Source organism: Leishmania donovani, chromosome 30 (assembly GCF_000227135.1).
Source record: "Leishmania donovani BPK282A1 complete genome, chromosome 30".
Classification (NCBI taxonomy): Eukaryota; Euglenozoa; class Kinetoplastea; order Trypanosomatida; family Trypanosomatidae; genus Leishmania; species Leishmania donovani.
The window spans coordinates 392983-407978 of NC_018257.1; the positions used below are offsets into that span (position 1 = coordinate 392983).

Here is a 14996-nt window from a genome sequence, read left to right on the forward strand (position 1 = left end):
GGGACGGCGCCACCGATGCTTTCTCGGATGAGGCTCCAGGCGCAACGTCCGTCTCGCCATCGCCTGCGGACGTTGCGCTTGGCTTTCCTTGCGAAGGCTGCACTCTGCCGCGACGCATCGAGGTGCAGCGCTACACCTGGCAGCCTTGCCATCAACCGATTCGCCACCTCTCTGCGGGCGACGGGGAGACAATGCGCTTGTCCAATGACTTGGACAAGCGCCGCCACCGCTCTCGAGGAGAGAAAGCGACTGCACTGATGCACCGCCTTGGGGAGACGGAGGTGAACTCCGTTGATGCCGGCTCCTCGCCGTGTTCCCATATACATCTCTTTTCCAGCAGCGGCACCGGCCTCTTCGAAGACATGGTCGAAGATGAGGAGGAGGGCGGCGGCGGCGATGGACTCGTATTGCACTTCGACTCTTCGCCGCCGTCGTCTTCTTCGCCTCCTTTTGCCCCCCGCGTGGAGGCGGCAGTGGATGACGTCGCACCCCCTGATTTGGTGAAGGGGGCGAACAACGCCACGGCGACGGCGGCGACCCCAAACGCGTTGCGTCTCCCTGCTCACGATGGAACGACCGCCGCGCCGCGTATCCCAGGTGCGGCTCCCGAGTCATCGACACAAACGCCATTGCGCGCGGCGGCTACGGAGAGCGCCGAGGCGAGCTTAAGCGGTGCACCGCGCCGCCTGCTGCTTCTTCGCCCAGGCACAGAGGGCGAACCTTGTTCACTTTCGACCGCCTCCTCCACGGCAGTGCCGCCAGCGGCGCCGCTCTCATCAGCACTGAGCAGCGCACGAGGCAGTCGCGTCCTTCGCATAAGCACCGCCGCTGCGGCAAAGTCGGATACCCTCTTAGCGGAACCGGCGCAAGAGGCACCGCATACACCATTGCCAGCCTGCGCGGCCACCACCACGACTGCGGCAACTGAAGCGACCAGGAGCACCCTCAAGGTACCGGCGCCGACACGATCGACAATTCCCATCTCGGCCTCCGAGACAGCGGGCACTCCTGAGCCTCGTGAATGGCAGCCGTTTCTCCTGTCTTTTGCCTACCCAGTCTGCTCGACTGACGCTACTACTACGGCGCAGAAGCCACCGCCTCTACTGTCGGCGCCGGTGGCCATGAAGGGCCGCCGCACCGTCGCGGTGCACTTGGAGTTCATTGCTGTCGCGGTCGGTGAGACCACCTCACACCCTGACGCCGCCTCCATAGCCGCGCACTGCTCACGTGGGAGTGTTGCATCGTGCGGATGGTCGTCGCAGTGCCTCTCTACCAACGTCCTTTCGCCTGACGTAGACGCGCACGACACCATGCACAGAGCATCACATGGATACTCGGTCATCATAGGCGATGCGTCCCTGGCGTCCCGCTGCTTCATGTGCCCGCTGGTGGCGGCCGTGCTGCCCGGCGATAGCGGCCGCTGCTATGACGCGACGTGCAAATTACCCACCAATGGTGGCACTGGGGAAGTGCGCGCTGGCCCACTGCTTGATGTGTGGGTGCGTGCTGTGTCGGGGCGGCAGCCCTCTGCACAGCAGAGGGGCCACCGCAACGCGCGCGAATTTCTTTCCTCGACGGAAGTTGTGCTGAAGGATCAGCCGCGGCCACAGCAGGGGGCTGCCAAGCTAGAGGGCGCCACACAAGACGAGGGTACCTGCCGTGTGCCTGCGAAGCCGTCGTCATCATCTGAGTCGTCGCAGCCGTTGTTCACGACCGTCTTCACGGCGTCATGGCTTTCCCAACTGTGCTGCGTTTTCACCCCGTGTCCCCTTGCCACGTCACCCTACCGGCACCCGCACACGGGTGACGTGCGGAGGCCGCGACCGGCGAGGCGCTCCCTGTGGCCGTCATCACGTTCGCCAAGTCTGGTGTGGGTGGCGACGCAGGTGACGCAGGACTGCATCGTTACTCGTCCGCGCTGCCTCACCGGCTCCACGTCCTCGCCACCACTCCGTGCAAGTGAGCCAAAAGGAAAGGTGCGGTACTACTGGCTGCGAAGCGACCCCCGCCAGAGCGACGCGCTGCACCGGTATCTCTGTCGCGTCTTCGCCTGCTGGGCAAGCGCCACTTCTGCATCGCTTTCGGCGTCGTCACCGCATTTGTGCGCGTCGCAATGCACCGCGAGTGACGTTGTGGCGGCTTCCACTCTTCTCGACATCGTCGTTACGAAGGCTAACCCACCAACGCTGAGCTTGCGTGGTGGCGCTGTAGGCACCGCGTCTGCCGTGCTGGTGGCATACGAGACGCTTCACACTGCGGAGCTGGAGCTGGAGGCCGAGGACGCGGCGGAGGCGCCGTCAGCCGCGTCTGCCACGCCGCTTGTTGCCGGAGCTGAAAGGCGAAGACTCTCTCCGTCGGCGCTGCGCGCCCGCGTTGCCATCACTGCTGCTGTGCTGCAGCACCTCATGTGGGGTGCAGTGGAGAGGTCGGATACGAGTTGCAAGGGCGAGGCGTCAAAGGACGCTGCTGTGGAGCGGAAGGCGGTGAGCGACCCCGAGCGAACACCATCGACGCCGTCGCCACCGGGGGAGCAGCATGTCGTGCATTTGGAGGAGGTGACCTCGCGTCTTGTGCGCGCCGCGCGAGCGCTGGCAGTGCACTGGGTGTGCGGCAGTCCGTCTCTCTTGCGCAACGCACCCGCATCGCTGATGGACTTTCTCACGGAGGAGCTGCTGCTGCTGTCCTCTATCTTGTCTGTGGGGCGCTTGCTGGGTGACATGTTTGCTCGCGCTGCAAAGGGCTTCGAAGCATGCAGCCCTGTGAGGGCTCCCTCCACGACGGGGCTCGACATGCTGCGCCACTTCGCGACCGAGTATGCTTCTGCCTCACTGGCGGCGTTGGCGTGGCTGTCGCAGCACGCCGCCGACACACAGCTGCTTCGGGAAGAGGGTCTCGTGTCACTACGTCTCCACGAAGCCGAGCGCGCGCTGCTCTGTTCTGCGTCGGCGTCACCGGCCTCGTCGCGGCATGGTGGGCTGGTAAGGCACCGATTGAGTTCCGGCAAGGGCCCAGCGTTTCGACTCTGTTCTTACACTAAGGAGTCACATCAGCGCTTCTCTCGGGACGACGGCACAACTGTTGTAGGGAAGTCGGTGCTTCAAGCACCCCTGCGAGGGAAGGTGAATGTGCGCGTCGAGCACGCGGCTGTGATGAACGCGTTCATGGTGCACCTCGAGTGGACGACGACGATGTCGGCGGCAGCCTGCGATGCACCCCCGCCAGCACTCTTCCCGGACGTCCACGCAGCAGTGGAGCTGCCTTTTCTCCTACTTGTCTTTGTGGTCGCAGAGGACGTGGGCGGCACTGCACATGACTCTGCGGACTCTTCATGGACGAGCGACGATAGGAGTCTCAGAGGCCCTCGTGGCGTTGGTGGGTGCGCAGTGCGCCTGTACCAGGTGACGCCTTTCACCTGGCGCCTGAGCGCTGCCGCCTGCACTTCCAACGGCTTCGTGGCCCGCACGACCCAATTGCTGATGCATGCACTGGATCTGGTGGCGCGACAGCCGGATGTCTTCGAGGGGTTTCACCTGCAGGCTGTCACGGGTCTTGGCAGCGGCGCAACTACCACGGCGGCCGCCAGCGCACGCCCACGAACAACGCTGAAGCGCACTCGCGGTCGCCGGTGCGGCACTGGCTGTGCCGATGGCGCTGCAGAGGGGGGTGCATCTGCCACTGCTGTATCGAGCAAAAACGGGGCACTAGGCGCGGACACTGCCGCTGTGCGGCGCAACAGGGCCCAGCCTCGCGCAGGCAAGAGGCGAAGAACGGGCGTGGACGACAACGACGACGGCCGCAGCGAAGGCAGCGAGACGTCTAGGGTCGATGAAGACGGCACAGTCGACTCGGAGGCCGATGATGACGATGCGAGCACCCTAATGCTTCATGTGGGGTCGAGTCGCGGCTTTCGAGCCGCCGCCGCTGCGGCGTCGCCACCAGACAGCGGCCCTGCGCGCCGCCGGCGACCCGGCAGTGGCTTTCACAAGAGCTCGAGCAACACATCTCTGTCGGTGTTTGACACGGCGCGCGTCATGCCCGTGGTTGTGTTTCGCCAAGATGCTGCCGCTCCGCTGCTGGAGGTGGAAGTGAGCCAAGCAAGTCAGCTGGCCGCGCAGCTCGCGGCGTTCGGTAGCAGGGCAACGAGGAGTGCCGGCAGAAACGCCAATGAACAAGATGAGGCACAGGAGGAGGCGTCGCGCGTGTTGTGCACATTGCTCGATCACTGGATCGGCTTCAGCTCACTGCACGCGGCGGCACCGCACTATGTTGCAAACTTGCAAGCCCGCCAACGGCACGGCGCTCTCACGCTGACCACGCAACTCGGCAGCTTGTCGTCTCACACAGGGGCGCTGACGGAGCGTTGCGTCCTTTACGCCTACGCGGACTTGCTGCGAAGTCTGTGGCGAGAACTGGCGCATCTTTCTGAATCCTCCCCACACTCTACGGAGACTTCTCCTTCGGCGTCCTCGCCCCTCACCAGATTCGTGTCGGTGGCTGCACTGCGTGCTCATGTGCTGGACCCTGTGCGCGTTGCGGCGGCTATTGAAGCTGCCATCGCCGAGTACGCGCGACAGGACATCGAGTGCCGGAAACGTCTACTGGCTGCGAAACGGTATGCGGCGGCTCAGTGGGCCTCGGAGGAGGCCGAGGAGAACGAGAAGGAAGGCGGCGCCGGCAACACTGGCGGCGCGCGGCGGAGTAAGCCAAAGAAGCAGACGCAGCAGCAGCAGCGGCAGCGTCTAGAGGAGGAGGTGTCGACCGAGGCTGCGGCGCGGGCCACGTGGGCGTCACTCGCCATGCAGACGAAGGCTCTCGTCCGCACGTTCTACGCGGAGGTGCTGGGGGCGTTTCCTCTTGCATCGCCACCGCTGCCGGCAGATAACCAGCCTCGCACGATACATGCAGAGGTGAAGAGTGGCTCTTTCTGTGGGGCGTCAGGAGGGAATGCGTTGCCATGGGGCGTGCCCAATTCTTGGGACCTTGCTGCCTCAGAGAAGCGTGCAGCCTTCCTGTCTTGTCTCCGAGGTTTCCTGCAGTCTGTGGAGGTCGAGGAGGAGGGGCCGCCGCCGCCGCGACGTGGTGACACGACAGCTCCTACCTTCTCGCCAGCTTTTCGACTGCAACTGGCCGGCGCATCCGCCGACAAAGTCTTCTCGCTGCAGACGTTGCCCTCCTCTTTAAAGTCACGACAGTGGCGTGCAACCGGCGCAGGTGCTGCGGCGGACCTGGACGTCACGGTTGCCCAGCTGGCCGAGACGTGTGTGGCGCAGCTGTCATGCACTCCTTCGCACTCGTGTCTCCGCTTAGCCGACGCCACTTCCGCAAACGCGCAGAGAGGAAAGAAGAGAGTTGACAAGGTGGTTCGGTGGCCGGTGGCGGGCGACGATGCAGCGGCACAACGAGCTGCTCAGCTACTGCTTGTCAGCGACGCTCTCCTGTTGCCGTGCGGCAAGAGAGCGTCGGCGGCTTCTGCGCATCGTCAGGCGACCGCTGCCAAACTTGCGCTGCCGTTGGCGCAGCTGATGATGAACGCGGAAGCCGTGCTACACTGAGCCCCACGCTCCTACGCTTGTGAAGGAACGTCTGCCCCTTATTTGTATGTCTTTTTGGCGATGATCTTCCTCGCACGGGACAACGCCGAAAAGCGACTTGCGGCTTACAGACAAACCGAGGGACGGTGTCCCCATAGCGCGCTAGAACCACCCGAGACGTTTAGCGCGGCTTGTCTGCTTTCTCGCGCATTCGAGCTGGGCAGATGAGCAGTAGGCAGATGGTGCAACGACTGCCACCCCTCCCCTCCTCCTCTCTACTGCTCGATGGTGATGGCGTGGGCAGGAGACGAAACAGCACGCCTGCGCATCCGCGCCCATTCATGCACACCAGACACACACGGAAAGGCGTGGACATGTGTGGCCGCTTTCACCCATATATGTGCTTGTGTCTATGTCTGTGCCTCGTAAGAACCGGCGCGTCCACAACTCTTCCTCTAAGCTCTTCACCTCTTCTTCCCCTTCTCACCGATCAAGGCCGACGCCGCCACGCACCCGCCTGCACAAATAAAAGCACAGTGTGACATAGAGAGCCATCGCCCACTCAAGGCGCCGTCGGAGCGTTTCAGCGACAAGGAAGTGAGAGCAGGAGCGCCTCCGCGGCCCCGCACGCACCAAAGAGGACAACGCGAGACGCGTTACGCGGAACGCCACGTCCCCGTGCTTCCTTGCACACACGTCGTTGTGTGCACGCTTGCGTCTGTGTCCAAAAAGGCACCCCGCCGCGTTTTCTGTCGAAACCCTCCCCCTCCCCCTTACTCTCTCTCTGCCCCCGCCGTCTCATCATCCGACATTATTCTCCATCGTCGTCTTTCTCCCGCCTCTCCGTCTTTTCCGCTTGGCCCCCCCCCCGTGTCTTGTGCCTTATTGTCTCTCCTGTCTTCTCGCACGTCTGTCTCTCCGTCCATCCCTCTCCCTCTGCGTGCACTCGATTGAGTCTCTGTCTTTGTGTGCACAGACATATCTATCTATATACCTAGATATACATCTAGGTATCTAATGCATATATACATACATATATATGTTTGCGTATATGTGTGTGTGTGTGTTGCGTGTGCCGGTGCACTCTGGTTTTGCGCTTTCCCTCCTTCCTCGTTTTCGTTTTCGGTCTTCACCTCTCTCTCTTTCTCCCGTGCTTCTTTGTGTTGCACTTCTTCTGGTGTGTGTCACTGACTAGCGTGCGTCTGCGTGCCGCCTCACTTTCGCTTCCTGTGTGTGGGCGCGCATCGACTTCTTCGGCTTCTATCTGGGCTACGCCTGCTTTCTATTTAACACCAGCGCACCCGTTAGCGTTTAACGCGCCTGCGCATGTCGCAGTCACCCAATGCTGAGTGCCTGTACTCCCCCGTGGACGGCGAGGGCATGAAGCGGCTGTCGACCGCCACCTCGGTTCACAGGAACACCAGAGCAACCTCTCAGCGCCCTGCTCCTCCGGTGAATCCGAACGGCTCGGCGGCGTCCCCGCACCGCAGCCCGCTGACCTTGGTAGGTGCTCCGCGGCCAGGCGAGTCGAAGCCAGCGGCTGCCACCTCCGAAACTCATCCTCAGTGCGCCGCTGCCTCTCTCGGAGAATCGGCCTACGACATGGACGCTGGAGACGAGCTGCCCGCCTTCGGCTACCGCGGCGGCACGTCGACGGGCCTGAGGAAGAAGTGCCAAGGTAACGCGGCGCGCGAGTACCCGGTGGAGGGAACAGGGGACGGGGTACTGAACCCGTTGCGTTGCGAGGGCGGCAGCGACAGCGGAAGCAATGGTGCCAGCGGCAAGGTGAGGGATGGGGCGGCTATCGGCGGTGCTATCGCGGCTGACGACGGGCAGGCCACGTCGCTGTCCGCTACCGAGTCCGTGAAGGAGAACGGCAAGTCGCTCTTCTCCCTCTCAAACATCCCCGTTCCCACGACGGCGGAGGAGTACTACGCGCGCGTGGCCGAGATCGATCACGTGCGCTGCGGCCTCGGCCAGGAGCTGGAGGGCGACGCGAAAGACATCTACGGCCCCACGTGGCCCTTCTCACGCCGCATGATTGCCTCGAGGGTGTTCGGCACGAAGGAGTGCCCGGCGCCGAACTGCGACAAGAAGACAAACATCCAAGCTGTGACCGGTCCGCGGGCTTGGGCGCTCCTCTTTATCTACGGCATCCTCATTGTTTACCCGGTTTTCACAACCGTCGCCTACGCTGGCGAGAGCGGATGGCAGTGCATTATCGTTTTGTGGCTGCTCTCCGGCCTCACCATCGTCTTTGTGACGCTCTGCGCCTTCACAAACCCTGGCATTGTGCCGCGCCGTCGGCTGAGGAATGTGACAGACCGTGGCGACATTCTCATTGTACGCGTCCCGGCGCCGAACGCGCAGGCGGTGCTCGATAAGCTGCAAGAGCTGCCCGAGAGAATGGGGCAGCCTCCAGCGGTGAAGTGCGGCAATGGTGGCAGCGGAGAAGCCGCCGACGCCTCTGCCTACACCGCCGAGGCTCTCCGCAGCGCTGTCGCGGACGGTGACCTCCCAGCCAGCGTTTTCAACCACAAGCGATCAACCATGTACTCGATGGAGCGGTACTTTGAGACAGATACAGGCCGCATAGTGCTGTATAACCCTCGCCTGAGCGAGTCCGACCTGGCTGTGCCCACGCTGGAGTTCCCGATCCTTTTCTGCAGAACCTGCCAGATCGCCAAGGGACCGCGCACGCACCACTGCAAGGTGTGCGACAACTGTGTGGATGAGATGGACCACCACTGTCCGTGGACGAACTGTTGCATCGGCCGGAACAACTACCCGTACTTCTTCGGCTCGCTCTTCTTCCTGCATTTCATGGTCCTCTACGCCATCCTCTACAACTTTGCTCAGGGCATCCGTCTCAGCTACCTGCACCCGGCGTGGGACGTGCGGCGTTTCCTGCGCTATGTGTACGGCATGCCCATAATCGTGTACATCAGCTTCTTCGTTCTCGGCCTCTTTTTCTTTCCGCTGATGCTGGGCCACTTATACATGACGTGCCGCGGCCTGACGACTGCCGAGATGCTCAAGCAAAAGTGGAAGAGGTCCGAGTACTTTGGTGGCATCAATCCCTGGTCACAGAAGCACTGGTACCAGAACATCTACGCCCGTCTGCTTCAGCGCTGGCCGGCGGCGCAGGAGGACCCGCTGCGTTGGCTGAACTCGCGCTACTACTACGGCGTCACCGTCGCCGCGGCGGTGGAGGATCAGAAGGTAGACTGGCTTCTCGCTCTGCCACCAGAAGAGCGGAAGAAGGTGGAGGAGAACGACGCTGCTGCACGAGAGGCTGGCGCGAAGATACGGGAGGAGCAGGAAGCGGAGATTGTGCGGGCAGCCATGGAGAAGCGCGGCTTTCACGTTGCGTGACGCCGTGGACGCTGACAACAACGCCGGAATCAGTGCGGAGGAAAGCTCTTGTCAGGGATTCGAGAGCGCGGGATTCGAGTGCCTTCTACCACCATAGCTGGAGGGCGCTCGCGTTACCGTTCTCGCCATTTGTGCGTTGCTTGGATTTCTCCTTGTGCGGAGTCGAGCTTATCTAGAGGCGCGGCTGTTTCGCTGCGGCAGATATCTGAGCCGCGACGAGACGGAAACATTTGAGGAGGGGAGGGGCGGAGGGGCGGAGGGGCAAGGAGCGGCGCCACCTGGATGCTGGTCCGGCCTTTCCCCCTCCCCCGCTTCCATCCTCCCTCTCTGTATTTCTTCTGCTCCATATTAGCTGCTTTTAATGTGCGTTTTCTTTTTCGTGGAGGCTTTCCTGACTTCCACGTGCATACACGTCATCGCATGGTGCATGCGTATGTAGTATGTGCGCATGTAGGTACTCTTTTTTTTTTCAAATTGGCCAGGCCGCGTTTCGCCTCTCCACCCTTCGCTTCTTTTTCAGTTTCGTTATCGGCTTCTCACACATGTTTCCACAGCGCACCCCTACCTTGTGTTTTTCATTTTTTTCGAAAGTCCGTGACAGGTCGGCCGTCCTCGTTGTTGTTGTCGCACCTCCTTTTCGCTTCCTTACCTTCTGTCTCACTGCGCAGCCGTTTCGTTTCGCCCGCGTACATGTGCATGTACGCCCGCATCGGTTCCATGCGGCTCCTCACTTCATGCCGTCTTTTGTGTGTGTGCCCCCTTTTTTGTGGTTCCGAGCACTCCGCTCTCGCGTGCCTGCAGATGGTGTTTTGTGTTATAGGGGAGGCCTGCCTCACCTCTCCCCTTCCCGGCCCATCTTATATATATTGCTGGTTTTCCTCCACGGTTGCAGCACAAAGAAGGAAAGACAAACCAGCCGCAGCCATTGATTAGGGTGATGATGATAGGAGCGCACCACATCGACAGCGTCGATATGCCTGATGCGCCCCTCCCCCTTTCCCTCTTTCACACACACACACACACACACACGCACACACACACACACACACACACACACACACATACACACACGCTACAGCGGCGAAGCGGGACCTTCGTTTTTTTTTTTGTTTCGTTTAACCTTTCTTTCCTGCTCGTGCTAAGATAGTCGTGGTGTTCTTTACGACATTGCCCCGGTGTTGGACTTCCCATGTCGTGGCTCTTTCAGGATCTGTTTCTATCTTTGGCTCATGTGTACATCACTTCATCGCCATCATGTGTCTTACTGCTTTCTCCCTCCTCGTCTCACCTGACCCTTTTTTTTCGCCTTTTCGTTTGTTTTTCTCTTTTTGGTTTGCCATACTTATGTTGTGCATTCCATCCACGACATCAGATGGCCATCTCGCGTTGCCTTCTCTGTGCCCTTCGGTCGTTCTCCATTGTTGTCATGTATGTTTCTAATCAGGCGCGTCATCTTGTGCGGTCGACGTCGTGCACGGGCATTTAATCCAGCCGAAGAAAACGCGAAAAAGTGAGCGGTGTGGCAGGAGATGCCACGATGCCTGCATCGGAAGGACTCTTTCGCTCCTCCGGCCCCGCCCTCCCTATTGGCTCGTGCACGTGGCGCACGTGAACAATATGTGCGCGTCTGCGCTGCCGACCACTGTGCTGCGTCTCTCTTCCCTCGCAGCGGTGCACTGCGCGGCAGAGACGAGAGTTAAAGCGATGCGTAAGCCTCTGTTCGGTGCGCGCTCGGCCCTTCTCTTTCATGGCGCTTGATCCCCTTCTCCGCGTCTTCTGGGCATCTACACCCGATCGCAACGTCCCCATTCGCCTCCCCCACCACAAACACACGTACACATGCACACGCACGCGCACATGCACACTGGCACCGGTGTGCCACACCTGCGAGCCTATGCTTATCGCCCAAGAGGAGGCGCCCGCACTTCAAAACTCCGATACAGGACAGGTGTGACATTGCCGCACATTCAGCGACATCGACTCCTCCTCTTCTGTGTCGTGCATTGAGCGCATCTGCGCAGCGCTCCTCCTCCGCGCGGTGCGTCAGCAGGGCGCTCACACCCCTTAGCGACTTCAAAAAAGCCCTCGCGCCTTGTTGTGATTGTCGCTGCCCACGCATGATCTAATAGGCACTCTTAGACTTTCATACAAGTACACACAGACTCACACATACGCACACACACGCACATATATATATATATGTATATCCCTGCTGCAACTCACCCCCCCTGCATACCTCTGACAAGAAGGACAAGGCAACAGAGGGAAGAAAAAAGGGGAGGGGTGGCAGACGGACTTGATCGTAGCAGCTCCTCCATCCTCGCCATTCAAACATGCCAATCATTTTGCACGAGGTCCACGCCTTTCGGCGATGCACCGCACCGTATCTCCCACTCATCTTCCGCAACTGGAATCGACTGGTGCTGGTGCCGTACCGCTTAGCGATGTGGTGCGTGCACTTTAGTACCCTGATCTGTGTTACACGAGGCAGCGATCGCATGATTCGCGTCTCCTCCCTGGCGCGCGGCTGCGCGGAGGCGGATTACGTCTTCCTGCGACAGGTCACAAACCTGTGCCTTGCCACCAGCTTCCTCTGCTTGTTCTTCAACCTTTGGGGCGTCTTGACAACTCGCACGCTTCGCTTCGGTGTCGACAACTGGTTTCAGGGCTCCTGCCATTGCGCGGCGGCGGTGCTGTTGATCGTGTCGTGGCAGGCCACCGTGCACGTCGCGCGCATCTGGCAGGTATTTTACATCTTTTCCATCATCCCCACCGGCATCGAGGCCATCACGCTGGCGCACTCCTACTGGAGAGGGATGGAATTCTTTTGGTAGGGAACGAGGTGGGCAGAGAGGGGGTCGGGGCGAGGACGTAAGAGAAGTACGCGTGCCACAACACCCTTATCTCTCCTTGTCCGCTGCCGTGGACACAGCCGACGAGCGGTCCAATACCGCAAAAGCTGCACTTGTGTGGTCATCATTTTCTGGTGCCGATGGCCCCTTCGTGGTGGATGAGTTGCCGCCGTCTCTGCTGCTTCTTCTTTCAGCGATGCCACTGTCTCGCGCGTGTTGCCGATCAATCCTTCTGTTGCCTTGGGAGGCGGAGGGGGAGGGGCACGCGAGCAAAAGGCGCTTCTGCGTATGTGTAGGCACGTGAAGAGGCACGCCTGTGCCTACACACGCGTGCCACCCAGAGATGGCCCCTGCATCCTTGGCGACTCGTCTTCACATGCAGCTTATCATACGCCGCCCATCCCCCGTCGCTCTATGCGTCTCCCCACATGCACATGTATCTTGGGTGCTCTTCGCGCGGGTCGGCGTTGTCAGCTTCGCGGGTTGATCGGCAGCGACGGTCGTGACTCGTTACTGCGGAAACAACGCACAGAAGCCGAGAGGAAACAAGTGAAAAAAGAACAAAAGCGGTGCTGCCTTGCGTTTGGGGCTCGTGAAGGCCACGCCTTCGACGGTGAACGCGGCTGCCGCACTCACGCGCCACATCTTCGTGGCGCACCATCTGGCTTGCTTAGCTCTACCTTCTCTCTTCTTCTTGCACGCGTCTCGCCTCGTTTTACGTTACAACCTTCTGCGTGACCTTCTCGCTCCCTTGCGAACCTAGGCATAGGCCCGAAAGGCGTTGCCGCCTTTCAGGATCCCAAAACCACGGGTACCCGTCGCTCCTTACCTCTACAGGCCCACATGGGAGGAGTTCTGCTGCGAGGTGAAGTGCAGCTCGCCCCCTTTTCCCCATTTTTACTATGCCCTCGTCGAGCCCGTCGCTCGGCCCAGTCTTTGAAGCCATCACGCCGCGCTTGTGGGTTCGCTACCTTCAGCGATACCTCGATGTGGCAGAGCTGCTTACGCTTTCAGAGACGTGCTGGACCTTCTTTGTGCGCTGCAACGAGGAGCCTCTCTGGCGCGAGTTGTGCTTGCGTCCGCCGTACATCGACGTGCAGCGGAAACTCGGTCTCTTCACCTTCAGAGGCTCATGGAAGTACACCGTCTGTGCCTATCGTGCGGAGCGCGCAGGAGCTGACCGGCAGAGCAGGCGCCCCAGCACCGTTGTTCTTGCTCAGTCACGGAGTATTGCTGATGCCTCGCTGCGCTTCAATGCCCTTCTCCCTCGTATCGTGTCCTACCTACAGGCGAGCGGGGAGATGAGCAGTGACGACGGTGGAGTTTGGATGAGTCAGTTGCGCAGTCCCTGTGCCGCGGGCACCGGCGCTGCAAGTGAGGTGTCCGTGGGACTTGACAGCGGGCGCGACGAAGGCGCGGTGGAATCCGCCGTGGGCGCAGAGATGAGCGTCAAAGCATGGCAAGAAAGTGTTCTTGGAAAGCCCTATGCACCCACGCTGGCCGTGAAGTACCTCGGTCTATCTGCCGGCGCCATCAACTACTTCATGCACGATGGCACTTTCCTGCGGCCTCCCCTCCAGGCGCTTCGCCAGTCCCAGCACCGACTCGTGCGACCACACACGGAGTTCACCGACTACAACTGGTACGGCACCTGCTTGCTGGATCTCGTGCCACTCCCGAAGTGGTGCACCAATGCGCAGTTCTTTGTCACTCTTCGCTGGAAGACGTCTTGCCGCACGCGCCGCCTGCAGTGTTGTGGCCACGCCACCGCTGCCCTCGACGACACCGGCGGCGCGCGAGGCCCGCTGCACCTGCCTGACGAGTTGCGCGGCGTGCCGGGTGTTGTGGACCGCCGCTATAGGCTTAGCGTCGATGCGTTCCAGCGCGAGTACGAGGCACCGAACACACCCGTGGTGCTCACCGGCTGCATTGAGGACTGGCCTGCGCGTGACACGTGGCAGGACATACACTTCTTTCGTCGCTTTGCCTCTGAGGCGCTCAGGGCGAACGGAAGGACGGCAGATGGTCGCCGCTTTCGCATGTCGGCGGCGGATTACCTTGCCTACGAGGTCGCCACCAACGCCGAGAAGCCGATGTACGTCTTTGACAAGGTGGTGCTGCGGAAATCCACCGCCCTGCGGGCGGACTACGCGATTCCGCCCTACTTCACGGAGGACTTCTTCTCGTACATGACCGAGGAGGATCGTCCCGACTACCGATGGCTCCTCGTCGGCCCCGACGGCAGCGGCAGCCCTTTCCACACAGACCCGCACGGGACATCTGCATGGAATGCCGTGCTCAGCGGTTGCAAGCGAGTGACCTTGTACCCCCCACACGTCGTGCCGCCGGGCGTCGAGGAGGAGTGGATACACAGCGACTACTACGCATCAGAACCGTGCCTGCGGTGGTACCGCACGAGAGGCGAATCAATGCCGAGCGGCTCGGCGGTGTGCGGCACCTTCAGCAAGGAGCACGTCGGCGAGGCTTATCATGGTTCTGCGCGTGAGCTGCTACCTGTCGAGGCGTTGGTGTTCCCAGGCGACCTTTTGTTCATTCCAAGTGGCTGGTGGCACCAGGTGCTCAACATTGGCCACACGGTCGCTGTGACGCACAACGTTTGCTCCAGCCTTACCTTTCCTCGTGTTGTTGCCGACATGAACGCGTACGCAGATCGAACGGTGCGTAAGCGGTTCCAGTGTGCGCTGCGGCGTGCAGGACGTGACGAGCTGGCGGTGCAGCTGCGTGTTCCAGGTGCATAGCGTGGTGTGCATGTGGGTCGTCTGCTGTGGTGCATGGCGGGATTCGGACAAGGGCTGACGGCCAGCTATGCACGGCAGTCCATGCATCCACATCACACGTGGTGGCGATGACGCCGCCGTTATCAGCTCATCTTTTCCGCTGTGAGAAGTGGCTGCTGCGTCGTAAGAGAGGGACGGGTCATTAGTAGAGAGGCGGAACACACACACACACACACACACACACAACCCCTGCATGCGTCGAGCGGCGCACCTCTTCTACCCCCAACGCACATCCTGCACATGCGCACACTCCTGTCTCCCACCCCTTCGAGGGGGTCGCAGTCCTTTGTTCTGCGGTTCTTTTCCGTTTTTTTGCATGTTCCTGTGCAGCTTCTCGCACAGCGTCCCACTCCTCCGTTCCTGTCGCTTCTTATCGTTCCCTTTACAGGCGCCCACAAATCATTACAACTTCACACCTTTACACGCACGCACATCTCCTG

General features: G+C 60.9%; 4 protein-coding genes across 4 annotated transcripts; all 4 read left to right on the forward strand.

Annotated features, from left to right (window-relative positions):
- Window positions 1-191: 191 nt before the first annotated feature.
- LDBPK_301220 (hypothetical protein, conserved) lies at window positions 192-5552 on the forward strand (the record flags this gene model as incomplete). Its single annotated transcript, XM_003862787.1, has 1 exon — window positions 192-5552. The coding sequence occupies one exon, from the start codon at window positions 192-194 to the stop codon at window positions 5550-5552; it is 5361 nt and encodes a 1786-aa protein (XP_003862835.1).
- A 1305-nt stretch (window positions 5553-6857) lies between these two features.
- On the forward strand, window positions 6858-8906 carry LDBPK_301230 (hypothetical protein, unknown function; the record flags this gene model as incomplete). Its single annotated transcript, XM_003862788.1, has 1 exon — window positions 6858-8906. One exon carries the CDS (start codon window positions 6858-6860, stop codon window positions 8904-8906), a length of 2049 nt encoding a protein of 682 aa, XP_003862836.1.
- A 2333-nt stretch (window positions 8907-11239) lies between these two features.
- Window positions 11240-11740, forward strand: LDBPK_301240 (hypothetical protein, conserved; the record flags this gene model as incomplete). Its single annotated transcript, XM_003862789.1, has 1 exon — window positions 11240-11740. One exon carries the CDS (start codon window positions 11240-11242, stop codon window positions 11738-11740), a length of 501 nt encoding a protein of 166 aa, XP_003862837.1.
- Window positions 11741-12660: 920 nt separating this feature from the next.
- LDBPK_301250 (hypothetical protein, unknown function) lies at window positions 12661-14517 on the forward strand (the record flags this gene model as incomplete). Its single annotated transcript, XM_003862790.1, has 1 exon — window positions 12661-14517. One exon carries the CDS (start codon window positions 12661-12663, stop codon window positions 14515-14517), a length of 1857 nt encoding a protein of 618 aa, XP_003862838.1.
- Between the last annotated feature and the right edge of the window lie 479 nt (window positions 14518-14996).